Source organism: Anopheles arabiensis, chromosome 2 (assembly GCF_016920715.1).
Source record: "Anopheles arabiensis isolate DONGOLA chromosome 2, AaraD3, whole genome shotgun sequence".
NCBI classification, from domain to species: domain Eukaryota; kingdom Metazoa; phylum Arthropoda; class Insecta; order Diptera; family Culicidae; genus Anopheles; species Anopheles arabiensis.
Window position 1 is genome coordinate 14,667,843 of NC_053517.1, and position 20,249 is coordinate 14,688,091.

A 20,249-nucleotide genomic window follows, 5' to 3' on the forward strand; every position below is an offset into this window, starting at 1 on the left:
CATGATGGTTGGAGGACGGAATTTTCGTCCGTGGTGTTGCGTACGTGCCGATTATGCCGATACGGCCTATCAATGGCAAGCATTATCTTGCGCACAATCGAACCGCGTGCGATGCACGTCAACGATGAATGAGTGGATTCGTTGTGTTGTCGCCTTGCTGCGTGCCATGGGGAATGGGAAACAGTCCGTGTCACGTGTTGTCAATGACGGACCACTGCGGTGTCCGAAATGGTCGTAGGCTCTGCCGGTGGCAGTATCTCAGCTGGGGACACTTTCCTGCCGGGGAGTTATTTGTTGTGTCGTAAAAAAACGAAAATGCCGTATACGATGTGGGCATATAAAACCTACAAAAAAACGGCAGATAACGCTCCAGTGCTTTACCACTATTAATATCCACTTTGAAGGCACTGGGCTTTTGGACTGGACAGCGGTGCTCATTGTTTGTTCGTGTCGTGTTTTTTATGCAAAATTTAATTACACCCTTTCGGTCCTATCATAACAACTGCTTATCACACGCACCATATCTCCCTTCTCATTGGAATAAGCCTGTAGATGGTTTAAAGCTTGCGAATAATCTGACCAAACAATCTTACTAGATTTTTGCATCCAACGTTTTCCTACTTGCTTAGTTTCAACGAAAAACAGAGATTCCACCCAAACTGCATAGAGTAATGCTAGCATCCCTGGGACGGGGTGGCACACTTTTGCAGGCTTTTGTTTGCAGCTGAGATTTATCCTTAGCACGGTGGTATGCATTTGTAGCTTTCCTTTCCTGAACAGCCGAACAAATATTTACGCTTCCCGGCACGGTCCGGGCCCACAAGGCCCACAAAGCACCCAATACCGCGAAGGATCTCTCCCCGCGTAGTCAAATTTTCCAACCAACCGCACACCGGTAGTGTGTGTGTGTGTGTACATTTATTCCGATCCGGAGCTGGACCCACTCGTCGTAGCACCGGACGATGAGGACAGCTCATCCGACGCCGGCCGTTTGGATTTGTTGTTCTTCTTCTTCTGCTGCTGCTTCTTCTGTCCGGTGGACGATTTTTCGTGTATTATCTCGAAACTACCGCCGGCACCGTCAGCTCCTTTACGGCTTTTGCGCTGCTGTCTCGTGTCTGCACCATCCTCGCTACGATCACTATCAAGTGAGGTTCGCTGCTTTCTTCGGCTGCTGCTGCCGCCGCCCGTTTTGTTGCCGTCCGTGTGGCGCGAGCTAGACTTTCTGTAACATGATATATTGTGTGTGTGTGTGTGTGTGTGTGTGTGTGTGTGTGTGTGAGAGAGAGAGAGAGAGAGAGAGAGAGAGAGAGAGAGAGAGAGAGAGAGAGAGATAAGAGACCTGCAACAATAACAGAGCACACACCAACCGAGGGGTTCAACTAAGGGGGGCAAGGGTAATTATGAAGGATGACTACATGTATATTTATATCCTAACTGAAGCTACAACACGCAAACACACACGTAAACACACACACACACGAGCATAAGCGGGGATGAGAGCTCGTCCACGGCTGTTGGTGGAGCATTTTTCCGGTGAAGTTATAATGGAATAAAAGTCCGTCGAAGTGGAAACATTGCTTTCCTCATGCTCTTATCGTAGGATATGGCATCGAAACACACACACACTCACGTGTGCACGAGCAGCACCTCTTACACACACAAACATCACCATCATCATCGTCCCGTGTGGATGAGGCAAAGGCCGTGTTTTCATCACAAGTACCAATATCACCCTTCGGCGAAGAAGCGTCCAACATCTTCCATTGCGCTGCTTTTTTGTATACTGCGTTTACCGAAAGTTTCTTTCACCGAAATACCGGGTACGAATGTGCGTGTGCTGTGTACGCTTAATTTGCGAGCGCGTAGGATAGGGCAGGAAGATCGAGAGGGAGAGAGCCCAACATCCAGCCACGATTATGAGGCACTGTTACAGGATATCTTTCTCAATTAATATTAATCCAACATAGCATACCGTTTCGGGCTGTGGGATCATCGCCCTTCGCTTTCCCCGCACACGGCACAAGAGCATTTTCGTGGCTTTCATGTCTTGATGATGGGTTTTTCGCAGTGAAATGGGATTACGTGCGATCGAGCATTAACAATCGAGTACGCCGACGACGACGGCGACGGGTAAGGCTCGAAACACTCGTCCGTTACTGTCATGCGATGGCTCTAGGGGAAGCACAAACTGGGAGCCTTTTTCCAGGAAGCTAACATGAGAATGGAAGGCATTTGTTATGCCGCACATGGAGTACATTGTGTCATTTAAAGCTACAGCTGGAGGGCTTTTTTTAATGTATGCTTTTGGTAGCGAAAAACTAAAAGGATAATAAAAGGATAAGCAAAGCAATGTTGAGGCTTGCATATGTAGAGAAAGCAAGGGGTGAAATTGTGTGGAGCAAGGTTTAATCTGTGCTTAACACTCCTGACGGGGCAACAAGGAGGTCATGTGCAGCCCCTGTTTACCTGTCCTTGCCATCCTTTGACCGGCGTCCAACACGCTCGCCATCCGATTGGTTGCGATCATCACCACCACCACCATCATCCTCGTCACTGTAGATCGGTGGTGGCAATGGATCGTCCCCATCCGACTCAGTACCGGGCCGCGGCTTCGCCGTCGACTTCCGCAGGCGCCGCTGCTCGGCCGTCGTCTGACTGCTGGCCGTCGAGTAGCCAGTGTCCTTGCGGGACGAGGACGACCTGCGGGAAGGGAATGCGCGATGAAATCGAGGCATGTCTTTAGCAGTAAGCGATGATGATTACGATAAGGCTGGACTAGTCGTTTGGGATGAGACACTTGCTGCCACTGCTAATAGGGCAGATGCGTCAAAGATGCGCAACAGCAGTGGCCCGTGTGCCGTCACGAGTGATTAATTGCGCATAATTAATCGTGCTCGTAACACTCGTTCCCTGGGGACTACGAAACTGTTGCCCTCCCTGCCACTTACCGACTTTTCCGCGAATGTGACTTTGACTTTCTTCCAGCGTCCAGCTGGTCCGGTTCGTCGTCTGCAATGTCGGCTACTTTTCTGGGTGCGTGTGAGAAGAAGACAGGGTAATAAAACAACACAAAAGGAGATAATCAACAGCAGTAAGGAGGATGAGTACGAACCGGGTCAACGATTATTTCCTTTTGATGAGACTGATTCCATGAAAACAAAAAAAAGTAACTCACAAAACTGATGTTTCGGGTGGGATTTGATATTCACCAACGTCAGTCGCCAATGGCTGCTTCTCCCGCTGAACAAGCTCGACCTTGATGAAGAGCAAAAGTTTCGAAATAAAGGCCCACGCTTATTTGGGGGAGGCTTTTATACTGGCCATCAATGAAATTGCTTTCGCGGAATGAGCATCAAGCGCTCCTTTGCACCACCAGCAGCACGCGGAAATGAGTGAAAATTGAACCAACGAAAGTAACGCTGCACGCTATAAGTCGCATTAAAAGTGCATCGTTTGCTGCCGCCGCTGTTATTGTATTTTTCAAGGAACCGAATGCCAATCCCAGCTTTCCTTCAGGTGCAGCCAGCAGTTTCAGCAGTGCTCCGGTATCGTACGAACGGTGCAACTTTCGCCGCCATCTCTGTTCAGCTGGTTCAGCAAATCAATGCTTGGCAACAGAGGGAAACTTTTCAGCACAGGGTTCGTTGGCGGATCTACACTCCAAAGGGGGCGTCAAAGTTGTACAGTGGCAATTCTCAAGGACTGACTGTGTGTGTGTGTGTGTGTGTGTGACTATCGACCAGTGCCAGCAAGTTTTTCAAGAGTTAAGAGTTTTACTTGCAAGCAGCTGCTGTTGAAGCTTGTAACGTCCGGTGGTCCGAGTGATAGTACAACGGAACGAATGGAAATTTAATTTACAATTTAAAGAGAATTTCAAACAACGAACATCACAGTTCGGTATGGTTTTAAAAGCCTTCTTTCGTAGGGCCGTGATATTGGCCCAGCCACTTCCTGCCCGCTTGGGTGTCTTGTTAACAGAAGGGACATCAAAACTAATAAGACAAGGAAGCGGTCCCATCTACCATCAATCATTGCTGAGGCCATTTATTAGACAGTGCCAGCCAGTGTAGAGCCTTCAATTCTAGCACGAATATCTGTCAAATTAAAGACATTAAATATTTAAAAAGTTTTGGTTGTTTGGCCATGGGTATCAAATCAAAGTGATTTTTAATGCATCTCTGTGAGAGGTGCCTTTGCCACAAATCGTTCCTAGAAGCGCCTAAGCTTCATTCATCATCCAGCGGATCATTAAGAATAGTTCTTCCTTTGCATTTGCACGCTCGCGCTAACCACGTGTCCTCTCACTGGGGAAACCGTTTCGTGGAATACATTTCGTGTATAAATTACATCTAATGACTGTGAAAAGCCCGAGACGCTTCCTTCGGCAAACATCTTTAGTTTAATTTCCCCCGGTGGCTGGCAGTGCAAACTTTCAGCGCCACGCTTCCACGATCCTTCATTACGACGCCGCGGTGTGAGTGGTGAATGCGCAAAATTGCCTCCTTCCTTCCGCGGGTTGAATTTGGCCATCGATGTATCATCTATTCGCTCGCTCAATCCTCAAGTGCGGCGGAACCCACCACCCGAGGGAGCCAAATCAAATCACCGCCTGTATTTCCTCTGGCCGTGCCACACACACACACACACACACTATTACCATATCATTTCGAACAGTGGTGGAATGGGACGGAAAGCTCTGCCATTAGTTTGTCTTGTGACTTTTGACTAGAAAGGCAGCGATGTGCTAGAAGGAGAGAGAGAGAGAGAGCGAGCGATTGGTGTTACTCGCCGCACGCATCAAGTAATCCCATTTTGCCACACAATCGATAACACGCGTCTCCTGCTAGAAAGTGCTAGAACGAGCAAAAGACCATTCACACTCACCATTCTCTACAACAACCGATTGCCAAAGCGCAACCGGAAAATGGGCCTCTTTCCGAAACGACAGCCCATTTCCTTCCCCTCCTCCCGGGGGCGGCAAGCACACGCCAGGAAAAACGGGGCATCGATTGCGAACTGCCCCGAAACCACTTCCCGTTTCGGTGGCCTACTTTCCTATGGTCCGTTCCGGTACGAACGCGCGATCGCGCCTCACGCAGGCGGGATGATTAATGGGGCGTTCCCCCGGGAACGCCGGGTGGTCGCGTCTTTTTTGGCGTGCACTTTCACAGCACCATTTTGGAAAAGGTTAACGATCCAGTGGCAGAAGATGGAACGTAACACGCTGCCAACGGTCTACGCAAACACGCGCAACTGTTTGCGTGGTGGTGGTGGAGGTTACAGCGAAACAAATGGTATGCAATTAGTGATCGTCGCTATTAGGGCAATGGGAAAGGTAGACAGACACCGACGTCGGTCTGTGGGGGGGATGTCTATTCGCCGAAAATGATTCATTTGTAAATAATGAAGCTTGTGGGTTTAGTGTGTGGAAATGGGAATTCCACTAAACAGAGCTCCTGCTGGTATTTACAGCATCCCGTTGAATCGTTGATGTTATTGTAAATATTAGCAATCAATAAGCTCTCGCCAATGGCTTACCCGGTTCCACGAACAACCGAGCTAACAACTACTAAACGGCATAAGCTGCTTAAAATCATGATTAAAGCAGTAGCAATTATTTTTAGGTTAATTTAAATCAATTCACTCTCTCCCTCTCTCTTTCTCTCTCTTTCTCTCTCGCTTCCCGTTCGATTCTCCACGTGGGGTTCGTCAAGATCGCGACAAAACGCTCAATAAAGCGAACCAAATCAGTTTAGCTCATTAGCGGAATCTTTGCTGAGTGCCTGTGAGTTCATGGCATGGCATAGCTGGGCTTCAGCTGGGCGTCTCGCGGTGAATCAGATCAGAAAACTAATTTCCGTCTACCCATCGTCCACCATCCCCATTTGTCTTACCTTTTGCTGATTTTTCGCTGCTTCTGCTGCTGCTGCTGCTGCTGCCGGCTTGCTGATTGTTCTGCCTTGCTGCGCATCTTCAGGCGCCGCTTGGTGGCGGCCGCTTTCCGATTTTCCGAGTTTACCACGTACAGCCGGTAAAGCTGGAGCAGTATCACGAGCGTATTTTTGCCTTTCAGTGTGTGTGTGTGTTGTAAAAGAAGAAGCAAAAATGTAAAAATGTGTATCACCCTCGACAGCACAAACCGCACACACTTACAGGTGAAGAAGATGTTCATGTAGGTGATGATTTTGTAGTGCACGATGATGAGCAGCCGAAAGGTTAGGAACGGTGCGTCCTGCAGCAGTATGTTCAGCGCGATGCCCCACACATCGATGTTACAGCACGCCACATTGCAGCAGCTCGCATCGTCGGCCTGGCCATCGCGCAGCTGGGCCCCACCGCCGCGCGGTTTGCGCGCCCTCGTCGCGGACAGTACGATCGTGAACTGGAGCAGCGACCAGGACCAGATGCTGAGCGTCAGCAGCACCAGCACCGGCTCGTTCGCTATCTTCGCGTCCTTGAACGAGTCGAAAAACTCGATAATGTCCGCCGCCGTCCCGATGTACACGAGCAGCAGCTGGCTGAGCTGGTCGCGGGTAAGGTCGCCCTTCGGCAGCATCCACCGGCCGATGATGAGCACCAGCATCAGGAACTGCTCGATCAGCGTCACCCACATCTCGGCGGTGAGCTGAATGTCGGGCAGCTGGATCTTCACGCCCAGCATCTTGTTCAGATCCTTCAGATCCTTGCCGACCGTCGCCGCCAAATTGATCGTTTCGTTCAGCATCCGGTCCTGGTAGCGGGTGCGCTTGTCCAGCTTGTCCAGCTCGAGCAGCCAGATGGCGGGCACGATGCTGGAAAGGTAGAGGAACACCGATGGGCAGAACCTGCCAGCAACGAAAAAAAAAGCCCCACACAGGGGTGAATGTGTTATGTTTTAGCGCCCCTGAAACGAAGCATTTGTTTTCGTCGAATCACAGCGTCAGCACAGTTCAGGACGAAGCTGGTTGAAAAATGGCACTGAGCTTGCTCTATCAATTCTAATGTCTTGTGAACCGTTGAATTTTGTGCTGACCCTAAATCAACAGAAAGCTGTCTGTAAAATAACTAAAATAAAGCTTCCCATTAATATGCCACCGCGGAGCAGGAGGTTAAGAAGACCAGTGGGAAAAGGCAGTGAACAAGCTCAGTAATAAATGGACGCACGCTGCTGCGGCTGTCTTTGCTTTTGTGGTTGTTCGCTCATGATTAGAGGTACGTGAAAAATGGTAAGCTTGGAATGTGCTTTAACGCTCACTTAATCTAAATTTATGCTTAAAGCTCGGTACCAAGAAGCGGATAAATTCGCATAATTTTAAATGTTGTAGTCAAAGCTCATTAAAAGACGAACACAGAAAAGTTTGGTATTACTGATGGGATGTTTTTCATAGAGAGCCTACAAATCATTTAAAAAATCCCCTTTTGTCTAATGGAATCGTATTTTGCCGGTATTTTACAGCCAGCTCTTGCAGCTAGCGCTCCTTAGAAGACAAAGTTTATATATTCACATCAATGAATGGCGATGGGAAACGCATGCCACCAAAAGAAAGGGAACGAAAAACACTGGTAATGTGTTGTAAATTCGATTTTTCACAGCTCAAGATAAGACACAACTTTCCTCCGATGTCACTGGTTTTGTTTCGTCTTGTTTTGTTACCGTCTTGTTACTGCCTTTCAAGTACGCTCTTTGCGTATGCTGTATTTGGAGCAGCGCAAAAGCTCACCTGCACTCCATTTCCACGCGACATTGTCCTTAAGCGCAAATAAGTTCTAGCTTGAATGAATTCTAACAATAGCAAAAAGGAGCACAACCCACCACACACACACACACACACACACACACACACAAACCCACTGAGAGGGAAAGAGATAAAATAGAATCACTTTAACTACCGGTACCCCGACCGACGTTTCTACGGGGCGACTGTTTTTTCACCGCCCCCCCAGACACGACCACCACAACCTGAGCTATCCTGTTTTAGGCATCAGCATCAGGCAGGAAATTTGATTTTACGGTTCCCCATTTAGCTAGTACCACTACCGTCCCATTCCGTCCCCGGGGCTACTTAGCTTCCTCTTACCAGCGCCATTCTTGGTTCTTCTTGATCGCCAGCGTAAAGATGCCCTCGATAAAGAGCACCCCGATCGGGGCGCACAGACACCAGTAGATGGGTTCCTTCTTGTTCTGCGTCACCTGCCAGATCGCAATGAACCCGTGGGCGGCAAACAGAATCCTCGTCAGCGTGGCTTTGAACGTTGCGAGCAGCTTCGCCATCGCACTCCGAGCCTGTCTACACACACGGATCGGTTTTACGGAATTTTACTTGCGGCCGGACACACTTTAAATGGTGCGGTATGGTGCCACCGAACTACTGGACATCAATATTGACCGATTCCAGCAAACGATCGCGCTCAACTGACTGCACTTAAATGAGGGGGCGGATAATAGTGAGTGTGTGGCCGAAGCGAATCGTCCTTTTCTTCCATTTCTCACCCAAAGGGGTGCCAAAGGAACCATGACCAATCAAATCAAATAGGTAGGGGTGAATAAGGGGTAAGGAAGGGAGGGCTATTGGAAATGTAAACGACACCACGATGACTGGCGGCAAATTGGCCGTGAATTGCAAAAAGTTTGCATTCGACTGGGTGGTTGTGTTTACGATTCTCTAGCCTGTATTATTACGACCTTTCGTCGTGCGACTGTGGCGTAGAGTCTGGCATGCAAGTATGCTCATTCAGGAGTGACGGTCGTATTGGTTAAATAGTGCAGATATTTAAACACGTAGATTAGGTACATGTTGGTACAGATGTTTCTTGCAGTCTTACAGTGCTCACCATCTCAATTGTTGTTCGTATATCGTAGTTCCATGTATCAATTCAATCAATAACTATATCGTTGCTTAATCTTTCGATTATGTCCGAATCCCAGTAGTTTAGCTGTTTGAACTTGCTAAAAGTTTGTTCGTTGTGTGATATATTTGTTCATAGTTTGTTCACCGTTTAGTTAGAACTCAAGCGCCATAAATGCATTAAACAAATCCTAAACGGAGTTTAAACGACTCAAGCTCTTAACCGAACAGGAATCCAAAAAAGGTTCCGTTTAGCAGATGGTAAACGACTGGTGCATTTTTAAAACTGCAAAAAAGGTTTGTGGCGCCATCTGTTGGTGGGATAGCCATCCAGTGAAGTTTTATTTGCATTGATAGCTTTCACCCTCTCTCTGTACTGTTGTATAGTTTCGTATAAATGTTTGCTCGGAAAGTTAAAAGACTATTTAGGCTATGATTATTACGAGGTCGACGAAACACTTCCCAATCGCAACAGATTAAGCTTAAACGACAGAAAAAAACCATAGAAAAAATACGGAAGCTTCACCCCAAGTGCCACAAATCCACTAAACGACCACTAAACGGCTTCTAAACGACTCAAGTTCTCTACCTAAACGGAATATAGAAAGACTTCGTTTAGCAGATGGCAAACGACTCATGCATTCTAAAAACAGCGAAAAAGCTGGTGGCGCTCTCTGTTGGTGGGATACCCCAACCAGTTGAGCTTCATCGATTGGAGGAGAGCTTTCTCATTTCCTCTGTACTATTGTATGGTTTCGCATTGAAGTTATGCATCGCTAGAACTAGAACGGCGATACGATTGTTTAAATACTAAACTCCAACGGACACCACCAGCACTAAAGCAAGTGAGATTTGAGTAATGGTCTTTGGTGTTGATACCCACGTATCTGACCACACGACCATTCATATAGATTTTTGCTCAGAAAGTTAGAAGGCTATATAGGTCATGATAAGATGAAACTTGTCGAAACACATTGCAAGAAAAGGATAGCAATATAATGATGAGTTGTAATACGCCATCTATTGTTCAAACCAATGAAGCTGTAGAGCTTTCATTTTTTTCTATGGATATCCAATTTTCCAGTCGTTTAAGCTTAATCTGTGGCGCTTGGGATAGCTTCTATGGTTTGCTCTATAGATGGCGCTTTTGTTTCGCTTACCCTACCGATCTTTCCGGAAAAGTTTTTCGGAAAGTTTACCAAGCAAAAATCAATAAGCATGGTATTGTGGTCTGATACACGAGTATCAAAACCATCGATCGTCTGTCATTTCTCACATACTTTTGTGCTGTTGGTTTCTCATTAATACATTGAAACAATCGTATTTGCCGTTCCAGTTCCAGCGATTCATAACTCTTATGCGAAACCATACAACAGTGGACAGAGAATGTGACACCAATTAAAGCGTGCAAAGGTCCACTGGCTGGCTATCCCACTAACAGAGGACGTTACCAGCTTTAAAACAAAATTAAATGCTCCAGTCGTTTAGCCTCTGTCAAACAAAGTCTTTTGAGATGCCTTTTAGGCTGAGAGTTTGAGTCGTTTAGACCCCGTTTAGAAGTCGTTTAGTGGATTTGTGACGCTTGGACCTATCTATTGGCCAAACCACATAAACATTGTTGCTCTCATTTTTTCTGGCCATTTCATTTTCCAGCCGTTTAAGTTTAATCGGTGATAATTGGTCACGCCCCCAGCAAAATTAGCTCGCCTTCTCACTCTCGTATCCAACCGAAAACATTTCGAAATGTGTTGCTTGGGCAACTGCCGTACTGCTGATTTCGACAGTCAACACAGTGTGGCCAGATTATTTTGGCGGTTTACGGTAGGCGCATCAAAATTTTATCGGTAGTTTTCGGTAGGTTAAAACTCAGAACTTAACTGAGTTAAAAAAAAAGTAAAAGCGAAAGAAGTGTTAAGTGAGATTGGGGGGGGGGGGGCTAATGCGCAAAATGAAAGTTCCATCTCACGAGAATATGCATCCTTTATCTAAGATATGGATTAGATTTGGTTCAGCGGCTACACAAATGAAGGTCTTTCTGAAGTGTCGATGTGAAAATTGTACTGGGAATTCTAAGCCAAAGAAGAACTAAGATGCACATTATTTTTCTCAGTGGTGGCAAGTTCTTTTTCTCGTGGCTCTACCCGACCGCTTAGGGCCGCAGCAGTGCTTCATTTGATACAACTTTATCGTACGTGCTGTCATTTGATTTTCGCTGGATTATTTAGATTGATTTGATTGTTTGGCTGAGTTTCATCGTTCAATGATTACAAAAAATTGAGATTTTTTCCTTCAAACCCAAATATATATACATCGGTGTTTCTGGTCACTTTGCCCACAGGGCAAGGCGAGCTTTTGGCGGCCACCGTCGCAAAACCGTCGCAAAACGTCAAAACCGGCGTCGCATGTACTGCAAACCGACGTCGCCGGCGAGCGAAACTCGCAACGATTTCGAGGCGCTGGCGACGGTCGTTTTTGACGTTTTGCGACGGTTATTGACCTTTCGAGCGAGCTTTTGCCCTGTGGGCCAGTGTGGCCAGATTATATTGGCAGATTTCGGTAGGAGCACTGTTGAGAACGCAACCATTTAACCTTTCTAATTTTCTTAGTCCCAAAATATCGCAAGCTTTCCTCCAATTTCACACCCGGTGTAATTTTCTACATGCAGATTTACTGAAAATTTAAAGTTATTTCAATAATTAAAACAGAAGATATGATCAATTTACCACGCAAAAGAGCAATTTCTCAAACAAAATGTATGACCTACCCGGGTAGGTGATCATAAAGATGGGGGTGTATTTTTGGTCATAGAAACAAAGGTAAAATGCAAAATGAGTTGATATATCAGGTGGGCTTATCCAGTGCAATTTGACGTCTAAAAACGAAAATAGAAAGAAACCCTGGTTTGACAGTTAGATTCATAACAAACTGGATGCTTTGATGATTTTTCTATGGATTCACTACTAACTTTATCCAAAATTTTCACAATTTTACTCGATATTTGAGATATTTCGATGGTCTGTTGAACAGGAGCAAAGGACATATGCACTGGCACTCTGATAAATTTCTCACTTTCAGTATAAATTCATATTTGGTTCGCTTGGTACACTTCTCCTCGCTCGCTGACTGAACGGATTCAATAATCGTTTCCTATATATCAGAATTTGCTAGGAAACTGTGTTGTTCCCAAGCGCCACAGATTAAGCTTAAACGACTGGAAAATTGAATATCCATAGAAAAAAAATGAAAGCTCCACAGCTTCATTGGTTTGAACAATAGATGGCGTATTACAACTCATCATTATATTGCTATCGTTTTCTTGCAATGTGTCTCGACAAGTTTCATCTTATCATGACCTATATAGCCTTCTAACTTTCTGAGCAAAAATCTATATGAATGGTCGTGTGGTCAGATACGTGGGTATCAACACCAACGACCATTACTCAAATCTCACTTGCTTTAGTGCTGGTGGTGTCCGTTGGAGTTTAGTATTTAAACAATTGTATCGCCGTTCTAGTTCTAGCGATGCATAACTTCAATGCGAAACCATACAATAGTACAGAGGAAATGAGAAAGCTCTCCTCCAAGCGATGAAGCTCAACTGGTTGGGGTATCCCACCAACAGAGAGCGCCACCAGCTTTTTGCTATTTTTAGAATGCATGAGTCGTTTGCCGTCTGCTAAACGAAGTCTTTCTATATTCCGTTTAGGTAGAGAACTTGAGTCGTTTAGAAGCCGTTTAGTGGTCGTTTAGTGGATTTGTGGCACTTGGGTTGTTATCCAGTAATCTTCAGATCATCATTTTAATCCAAGAACTGGCCGTCGCGTAGGTTTTTTTGGCTTCTTTCTTCGTGCTACGCCTGAGCAAAACCACATACAATTTCTGCGAGATTTTGTTTAAACTTCAAGGCATACTAGATTTTGTTATGGAGCAAACCGTCAAATTGTGTGTCGATGTATTGGTGAGAAAGAACACCATAAGCCCACCTGATATATACACTCACTTTGGTTAAATGGTTGTGTTCTCAACAGTGCTCCTATCGAAATCTGCCAATATAATCTGGCCACACTGGCTCGCAGGGCAAAAGCTCGCTCGAAAGGTCAACAACCGTCGCAAAACGTCAAAAACGACCGTCGCCAGCGCCTCGAAATCGTTGCGAGTTTCGCTCGCTGGCGACGTCGGTTTTGACGTTTTGCGACGGTTTTGCGACGGTGGCCGCCAAAAAGCTCGCCTGACCTGCGAATCAGTGTGACCAGATTATATTGGCAGATTTCGGCAGGAGCACTGTTGAGAACGCAACCATTTAAATTTAATCAATTATTTTAACGATCAATTTCTTCTTCATTTTCTTCAATTTCTGAGGAAAATACAATGAAACAGCGCGAGCGAGCGTTCTTTTCAGTGGCACTCACTGGCGCTCTGCCTCGTGCATTTTAAAGGCATGCAATAGAGCGCGTTCTCTCCGTGAAGGCGCTCCATCCGCCATTTTTAATTTTCAGCCCAAAACAACGGACTTCGGATCCGATCTTGGGCCGGACCCCCACCGTGTGTTTGTACCTACCCCTCGACTGAAAATTTAATTCTCTTTTTCTGTCAGGTGAGCTTAAACCGCGGACAGCGAGATTCAAATTCAAATTTAAATAATTTTCTTTGACGAGCAATTCTCGGAATCCCCACAACTGACATAGTCTACTTATTAGGAACATTAAATTTTAACGGATAAAACTAATAAGTGCCAGGCAAACAAACGTGCATCAGCGCGATAAGTAACAAATGAGGATAGCGATCCTTGAAACAGCAACCCAAGCGCCACAGATTATGCTGAAACGACTGAAAAATCAAATATCTGTGATTTTCGGTAGGATAAATGGAAAATTCGGTAGTTTTAGGGGGCTCATCTGTGAATCGGTAGGCATATAAAAATCGGTAGGAATACAGATAAATCGGTATTTCTGGTCACTCTGGTCAACATCGCAACACGAATGTAAGCAAAACAACAAGTCCGCCTGCGTATTGTTTTCGTGAAAAGTGGTCCTCCTCTGGTCCTCTCATTATCTTTCAGCTTTCTTGCAACGATGTTCCGGGCTCGCTGCAACAGTACCACTACCACCATCACCAAGACCAGGTTGTGAATCATCTAAGGACAACGAGCAGTAGAATGTGACCTACCTAAGGCGTAGTGCAGTGGACGACCGAACAAAAACAACACCTCCCCCCACCCCTCCCTTCTCCGGGAAACAACAAACACAAGGATGGAATTTAAGTACGCCAGCTGGATCGCGCTCAGCGTCGCCGTGTCGATCAATCTGTTCGGAGTGTTCTGGGTGACGACCATGGTTATCGGTTTGGTGCTCTTCCTGCTCGGGTAAGGCGTAGGCTGATCGTCCCTTATCAGGCGTGGCACGGTCCCATTGTGTCACCCTTTGCTCAATGCTCTACTTGCCCTTCTTTTTGTCCCCTCCCCCCCACAGGTTTCTTACCATACTGTACTTACAACATAGCGATCTGGACAAATTCCTCGACAGTGGCCTACTGGAGAATCCGCTGGACGAACCAAAGTCGCTCGGACTTAGCATCGGTATGTAGTAGGCGGTGGGAGATGGAAACCCCAAAACACGCATGCGATTCGGTGCTGTCGTTGTGATCCGCTTTTGATTTGCTGGCCGCTTTTGTTCCTTAACATTTACTTATAATTGTGAATTGGCTGACTGTTTTGTTTTGTTTTGTTCGTTGGTGTTGCTTTTGTTTCGCGTTTTTACTTCTTTTTTGTTTGTTGTATGTGACTGATTCATTCACATATGTACCACATCCCGATTGGAGTCAATTTGCCGTCGTTTTCGTTCATTTCCTTCATTATTCCGTTCGTTTTTGGTGTGCTTTTTAGTCATTCCTTACTCCTACATCTCGCCTAGCAGCTGTTCTATCGCCTCATCGGGAAACCCACTTTCTATTCTCACTCTATCTTTTTCTCTTTCCCCGTGCAATCACAATACATACACGAATTAAAAACGAAAACGAAATTAAACCCGAAAACCCGAAAACCGCTACCATGCAATACAATGCACCCGTGCACCACCATGCAAATCATACGAAAATTCAACCATCCATCCCGTTGCTACTAATCTGTTTCGGATCGGAACATCCAAAATGGTTACGATCCGTCACGCTCGGCACACGCTAATAACCTTTTGGGCCAACCTCGGCGGTACTGTGGTACTTGCCGTTGAAAAAACAAAAACCCTGCAATTTTTCCACGCCTTTACCTCCACCAAAAAAACAAAAAACAAATGCCTCACACCCACCGTGTACAGTCTGTGACCCTAAGCCCGGTAATTTGCTACTCATTTCGCCCAACATCAAAGTGCAAACCGAATCGAGTCGAGGGGCAAAAGCGCCCCACCAGCCGCCCGGTGATACGTCCGCGGTCGCCGGGGGCCACGGTACCCGCCGGCGCAACTTTCTCGATGCCGGAATCGAGCTGCTGTTTAAGAAGCGCGAACCACGAACCGGCGTCGGCGAGCAGCCAGCAAAAGCGAACGCAATCACGGACCACCTTATGCACCGTGGCCACCATTTGCACCACTTCCACCAACGGGACCATCATACCATTCTAGATACGAGCCCGGTCGCCGATCGGCCGCCGGCACTGCACCGGCAGCCCTCGCCCGGGGAGGAGCGGGGAAGCCGCGGCTGGAGACCGTTCGAGAGCATTAAGATACACACGGACAAGCGGCAGGCGGCAGCGGGACCGTCGGCATCGTCTAGCGGAGCGGACCACGAATCGGACAAGCATCGAAGGAAAGATGGTAAACATGCTCACACATCCTCCAAACGGGGAAAAGCTCCTCGCTGCGGCTCTTATTTTGTTTGTTTTACCGTTTAAGAAGGTGTAGGGATGGTTTTTTTTGTTTTTTTTCTTTCGTTCAATGTGCGCTTTAGTTTGGGCGGGCTTGAGTGGTGAAGTAGCAGGATTTAAGGCTAGTGCTAGCATAGAGATTCTAATTAGGAATTACTTCCCATTAGTAGAAAGGTTAGAACTCCCAAGGGTACAAAGCATCGACCGTTTTCGTCTCTATCAATATGCTTTCCGTCCGTCCGACTGCTTAATGATCCTCCTTGCTCTTTCCACCCCGCAGTAGGAAACGTTTCCATCGGCGAAGAAGTGTCCGTCGCCTCCGCGCCACTCTCCTCGTTCAAATCGTACCTCACCCATCCGGAGGTTCTGCTGCACCGGCACGAAACGCCGCCCGGCTCGCCGAAGAAGAAAAAGATCCTCAGCGGCAACAAACCGATCGATCAGCTGATCCACACCATCCTCGACTACGTGGTGCGCGATTTCATCGACTCCTGGTACACGGTCGTGTCGGACAATCGCGAGTTTTCCGAGTGCAACATACGCACCAGCATCGAATCGCTCATCCTGCAAATATGCAACCGCGTGCGATCGGCGGATCTGCTGCCGCTAATGACGACGCGACTGATCGACGATCTTGCCAAGCATACGCGGTTCTATCGGCTCGCCACCCAGGAGGTGACAAACAGTGCCAACAGCAAAAACTCCTCCACCACCAACGCCACCGGCACCGCCCTGGACCAGCAGAAGCGGCTGAAGATGCACGAGAAGCTGTCGCCCCAGCGCCGCACGCTGAAGGTGGAGGGCCACCGGCGCAACAAGAGCGAAACCGACCTGACCTGGCAGCTGGGCCAGGCCGCTCTGCAAAAGAACGTGGCCAACTCGCGGTTCTACAACGTCCCGGTGGATGAGCAATCGCTCGGCGATCCGGAAACGATGCTGCTGAACGCGTTCTTCGGCTTCTGCGAGGAGTACCGCAGCGAGTGCCTGGAGCCGGACGCACTGGACGAGTACTTCCGGCGCGTGTCCGAGACGGTGCTGTACTTTGTGCTGCCGGAGGAGGACTTTAACTGTCTCGCGCTGCGCACGCTGCTGTGCAATCTGCTCGCGAACAGTTTGCTGAAGCCGGCGTTCAGCACGCTGGCCGAGCCGGACTTTATCAACCTGCAGATCGCGAAACAGTTCACGAAGGAGCCGCCGGCGGGCGAGTTTCTGCTGAAGATGATCCGCCAGTCGACGGATCTGTCGGAGCTGCGCGCCTGCCGCCAGCTGATTACCAAAGAGATGGACGCGAAATACAAGGACAGCAGCTGCAGTGCGGAGCTGGCCAGCCTGAAGTACACCCAGAAGCTGATCGATCTGCGCATCAGCCATCTGCAGAACAACAAGAATGGTAAGGTGGTGTAGATAGGTTCGTGCGGGAATGGCCTTCTTTTCATTTGGAACTTCTTTTCCCCCCCGGCAAGACTTTGGCAAGACGGAGCGAGACAAAGCGTCCACCAGCCTGCCCCAGCTCACGCTGGACGATATACTGCGGAAGGAGCTGGCCGTGTTCTACTATCTGGACTATCTTAGTGTATTAAATCTGCAAAAATATGTGATATTTTATCTCACCGCTCAAGGTAAGCGATCGGGAAGGGTTGGCGCGTTGCTGTTTAGACTTTCTTCACCCACGCTATTGCCGTGTTTGCCCGTTTTAGAATGGAAAATCAGTACCAGCCAATGCTACTCCGAGATGCAGACGAACAAATCGAAGCTTAGTCGGGAGGAACTGCTCCGCAGCATTCGCGACAAGGCGAGCAATCTGTACCAAGAGGTCAGTGTCATCAGTGCAAGTCCATCTGCCCGGCCTGTCGTACCTAAACTGGTCCCCTTTTCCCCTCTTTCAGTATCTGCAGCCCTCCTCGCCCAACTACCTGAACATCGATCCGGGGCTGATAGAGGCGCTGAACTTCCGGCTGAACGATCCCACCATCCAGCCGGAAAACACCTGGTTCGACTCGATCTGCAAGTACATCTACGAGAAGCAGAAGAACGAGGAAGTGTTCCTGAACAACTTCTACCAGAGTGTGGCCTACAAGCAGCTGCTGCGCGAGCTGGACTTTCACAACGCGCACGATCCGGACATGCCGTCGCTCGACCACCTGTCCGTGCTGGGCGGGCTATCCGCCCACAGTGACAGTGCGAGCGACACGAACAGCGGCGACATACGCTTCGACGAGACGGACGACGATGAGGACGGTGGGACGACGGGCACGCAACCTGCTACCGCCACCACCACGCTACCGCCGCCCATCACGGTGGACATCAAGGAGGAGCACGATGTGCGGGCGGGCACCAGTGCCGCGAAGAAACCGTCCCCTGCCAGCCTGTTCCCGACCACCGTCAACACGATCAAGCACGCCCGCTCGCACAGCGACTGTACCGGGATGTTTGCCGCCATCAACGATCTCAACATCGAGCAGCTGCGCCAATCGTCCGACTGTTCCAGCAACGATTCGGGCAGTGAGGCAACGGTCGTGCTGTCTGCGCCCCGCCGCATCCCGGCACCCCATCTGACTGACGTGTCCTCTGTCCATGAAGCGAACCATCATCATCAGCAGCAGCAGCAGGGTCATCTTCACCATCATCACCACCACCACCACCATCATCAGTACAAGCATAAGCTGTCCGCGCGCATCATCAACACGGCGATACACTGCGAGGGCCACTATGCGGTGTACGCGATCCAGGTGCACGTGATCGAGGATAATCACCACAAGAGCTGGCACATCTACCGGCGCTACTCGAAGTTTCTCGAGCTGAAGAAGCTGCTGGTGAAACGGTTTCCCGCCCTCGACCGCGTTCCGTTCCCCGCGAAGAAAGCGTTCCAGAACACGCAGCGCGCCGTGCTGGAGCACCGGATGGAGATACTGAACCGGTTTTTGGCGGAAATCTGCGCGAAGGCGGAACTGTCCGAGGAGATGATGGCGATCATACGGAACTTTCTCGAGCCGGACACGGACGACCGGAAGATGCACGGTGGACCGGTGGTAAAGACGGTACGGCAGTTGTTTTGTACTCTTTGCCTCTCTTTGTCTCTCTAATGTTTGGCTTTCTTTCCTTTCCCGGCCTGCTTAGATCGAGAGTCTCAAGTCGGGCATGAGCAAGATACGCAACATGCCCGACACGCTCGTCGGCGGCATCTCGCGCATGTTCGTGGGCAAGAGTGCGCTGAAGGAGCGCAGCTTCTACGACATCCAGGACATACCGACGCTCGAGCTGAAGCAGTCCGAGTATCCGGCCCTCGCCTCCGCCCTCAACCTGCTGGACGAGGTGTTCGATTTGCAGAACAAATCGCAATGGTTGCGCCGCGGGCTGATTAACCGGCTGCTCGGTGCGCCCTGGGTTAGCCACGCAACGAACAAGCGCATCGTGCAGGGCGCTAGCAGCCTGCTCGCACCGGACAAGCTGGAGGCGATCCTTTCCTCGATACTGTAAGTGTTTTTTTTTTTGCTTTATAAAACCACACACCAACATCTCCTCCTTCTTTTGTTCAGCAACAACGTGTGGCCCGAGGGCGATCGCTTCAATCCAACCACACCGCTGCGCGAGGACAGTACCCGGTTGCGCACGAAGCTGGCGGCAAAGATTTCCCTATTTGCGCTCCTGTCGGACGATCTGAAGCACGTGGTCGGTTCGGTGACGTGCAACAGCGGGCTGCTCAACTTCTTCCAGATGCTGCAGAACAAGAAGCTAAACACGCGCCTACTGCTCATCCTGTTCAACCGGTTGCTGGTGGTGATCCTGCAGACGGAAAGCGTTACCAAGCACGCCCAGCTGTTGCTGAACACGACCGGGGGAGCCGGGGGGACAACGACGAACGGTACGGACGAGGGGGCAACGATACGCGTCGGCGCAACGGCGGGCCTAGTGTCCGGTGCACGGAAGCCTTCCAGATATTCGTAAAGCCTTCAAAAGCATTCCAAACAAACGAAACAGTATGCGCTGTGCTTGCAGAAGTGGGCAGAAGCTAACCTTTTTTTAAACGAAGCTGTATTAATTGAGATGATGCTATGTTTGATTTGCGTTGCTTTTATCGCGCCATTCCAACATTGATTGGTATTGATTTAGTGTTTTTGCTGTGTTTTATTAGTTAGATCCTTCATTAGGACCGTTTTTACTGTTAATAATGTCGTTAATACGTGTCGTTGGTGGTATTTTATGGTGTTGCAATGGTGTTTTAGTGTATGGTTTGATGCCGAACGCCTCTCTTCATGATTGTCTATTGCGTTAATAGAGTAGACCCACATATCAGGTGCTTAAAAACAAAGTGTTCGTTTTCCCCCCCTTTGCTTTTGCGCTGTTCTCTCGCTTTGAGCCATATTTTGTAGCTGCTTAAAAAGGGTGAAACACTCGTGGAGTCGATGGAAGGAAAACGAAAGGATCAAATCGTCTGCGAGAGGCTGTAATTGTGTAGAGTACATTATATTATTATTGTTGTGTGTGTAGCGAAAAGAGGGAATAAAAACGATGAAACTAAACGTAAAGTGTACATGAACGCTTAAGGACGAAGCAAACACGTGTTACGC

General features: G+C 48.4%; 2 protein-coding genes across 6 annotated transcripts; one reads left to right on the forward strand and one right to left on the reverse strand.

Moving 5' to 3' along the window:
* Positions 1–739: 739 nt before the first annotated feature.
* LOC120896871 (transmembrane protein 26) lies at positions 740–8,275 on the reverse strand. The gene is made up of 6 exons (XM_040301372.1): positions 8,061–8,275; positions 6,157–6,827; positions 5,898–6,069; positions 2,952–3,032; positions 2,470–2,703; positions 740–1,225 (listed from the first exon to the last, which is right to left on the reverse strand). Exons 1-6 carry the CDS (start codon positions 8,252–8,254, stop codon positions 919–921), a joined length of 1,659 nt encoding a protein of 552 aa, XP_040157306.1. The 5' UTR covers positions 8,255–8,275; the 3' UTR covers positions 740–918.
* A 5,509-nt stretch (positions 8,276–13,784) lies between these two features.
* On the forward strand, positions 13,785–20,237 carry LOC120899596 (sorting nexin-13-like). Of its 5 annotated transcripts, XM_040305638.1 has the most exons (10): positions 13,785–13,809; positions 13,888–14,190; positions 14,297–14,403; positions 15,137–15,631; positions 15,962–17,071; positions 17,145–17,300; positions 17,379–17,494; positions 17,568–18,719; positions 18,799–19,154; positions 19,218–20,237. In XM_040305638.1, exons 2-10 carry the CDS (start codon positions 14,078–14,080, stop codon positions 19,624–19,626), a joined length of 4,014 nt encoding a protein of 1,337 aa, XP_040161572.1. In that variant the 5' UTR covers positions 13,785–13,809; positions 13,888–14,077; the 3' UTR covers positions 19,627–20,237. The 5 variants fall into 5 exon arrangements, with proteins under 5 accessions (XP_040161572.1, XP_040161564.1, XP_040161581.1 ...); XM_040305630.1 differs by lacking the exon at positions 13,785–13,809 and having other exon boundaries at positions 13,818–14,190; XM_040305647.1 differs by lacking the exon at positions 13,785–13,809 and having other exon boundaries at positions 13,818–14,190; positions 15,188–15,631.
* The last annotated feature ends 12 nt before the right edge of the window (positions 20,238–20,249 follow it).

What these genes read in the sequence shown, in the direction of transcription:
- LOC120896871 (XM_040301372.1), bottom strand. Translation starts at nt 8,254, where the DNA reads ATGGCGAAGCTGCTCGCAACGTTCAAAGCCACGCTGACGAGGATTCTG. An exon ending in AAGAACCAAGAATGGCGCTG is followed by an intron (nt 6,828 to 8,060) that starts GTAAGAGGAAGC and finishes CGTTGCTGGCAG; the next exon opens with GTTCTGCCCATCGGTGTTCC. An exon ending in TCACATTCGCGGAAAAGTCG is followed by an intron (nt 2,704 to 2,951) that starts GTAAGTGGCAGG and finishes CCCTTCCCGCAG; the next exon opens with GTCGTCCTCGTCCCGCAAGG.
- LOC120899596 (XM_040305638.1), top strand. Translation starts at nt 14,078, where the DNA reads ATGGAATTTAAGTACGCCAGCTGGATCGCGCTCAGCGTCGCCGTGTCG. An exon ending in CAAGCATCGAAGGAAAGATG is followed by an intron (nt 15,632 to 15,961) that starts GTAAACATGCTC and finishes TCCACCCCGCAG; the next exon opens with TAGGAAACGTTTCCATCGGC. An exon ending in GTGGACCGGTGGTAAAGACG is followed by an intron (nt 18,720 to 18,798) that starts GTACGGCAGTTG and finishes CGGCCTGCTTAG; the next exon opens with ATCGAGAGTCTCAAGTCGGG.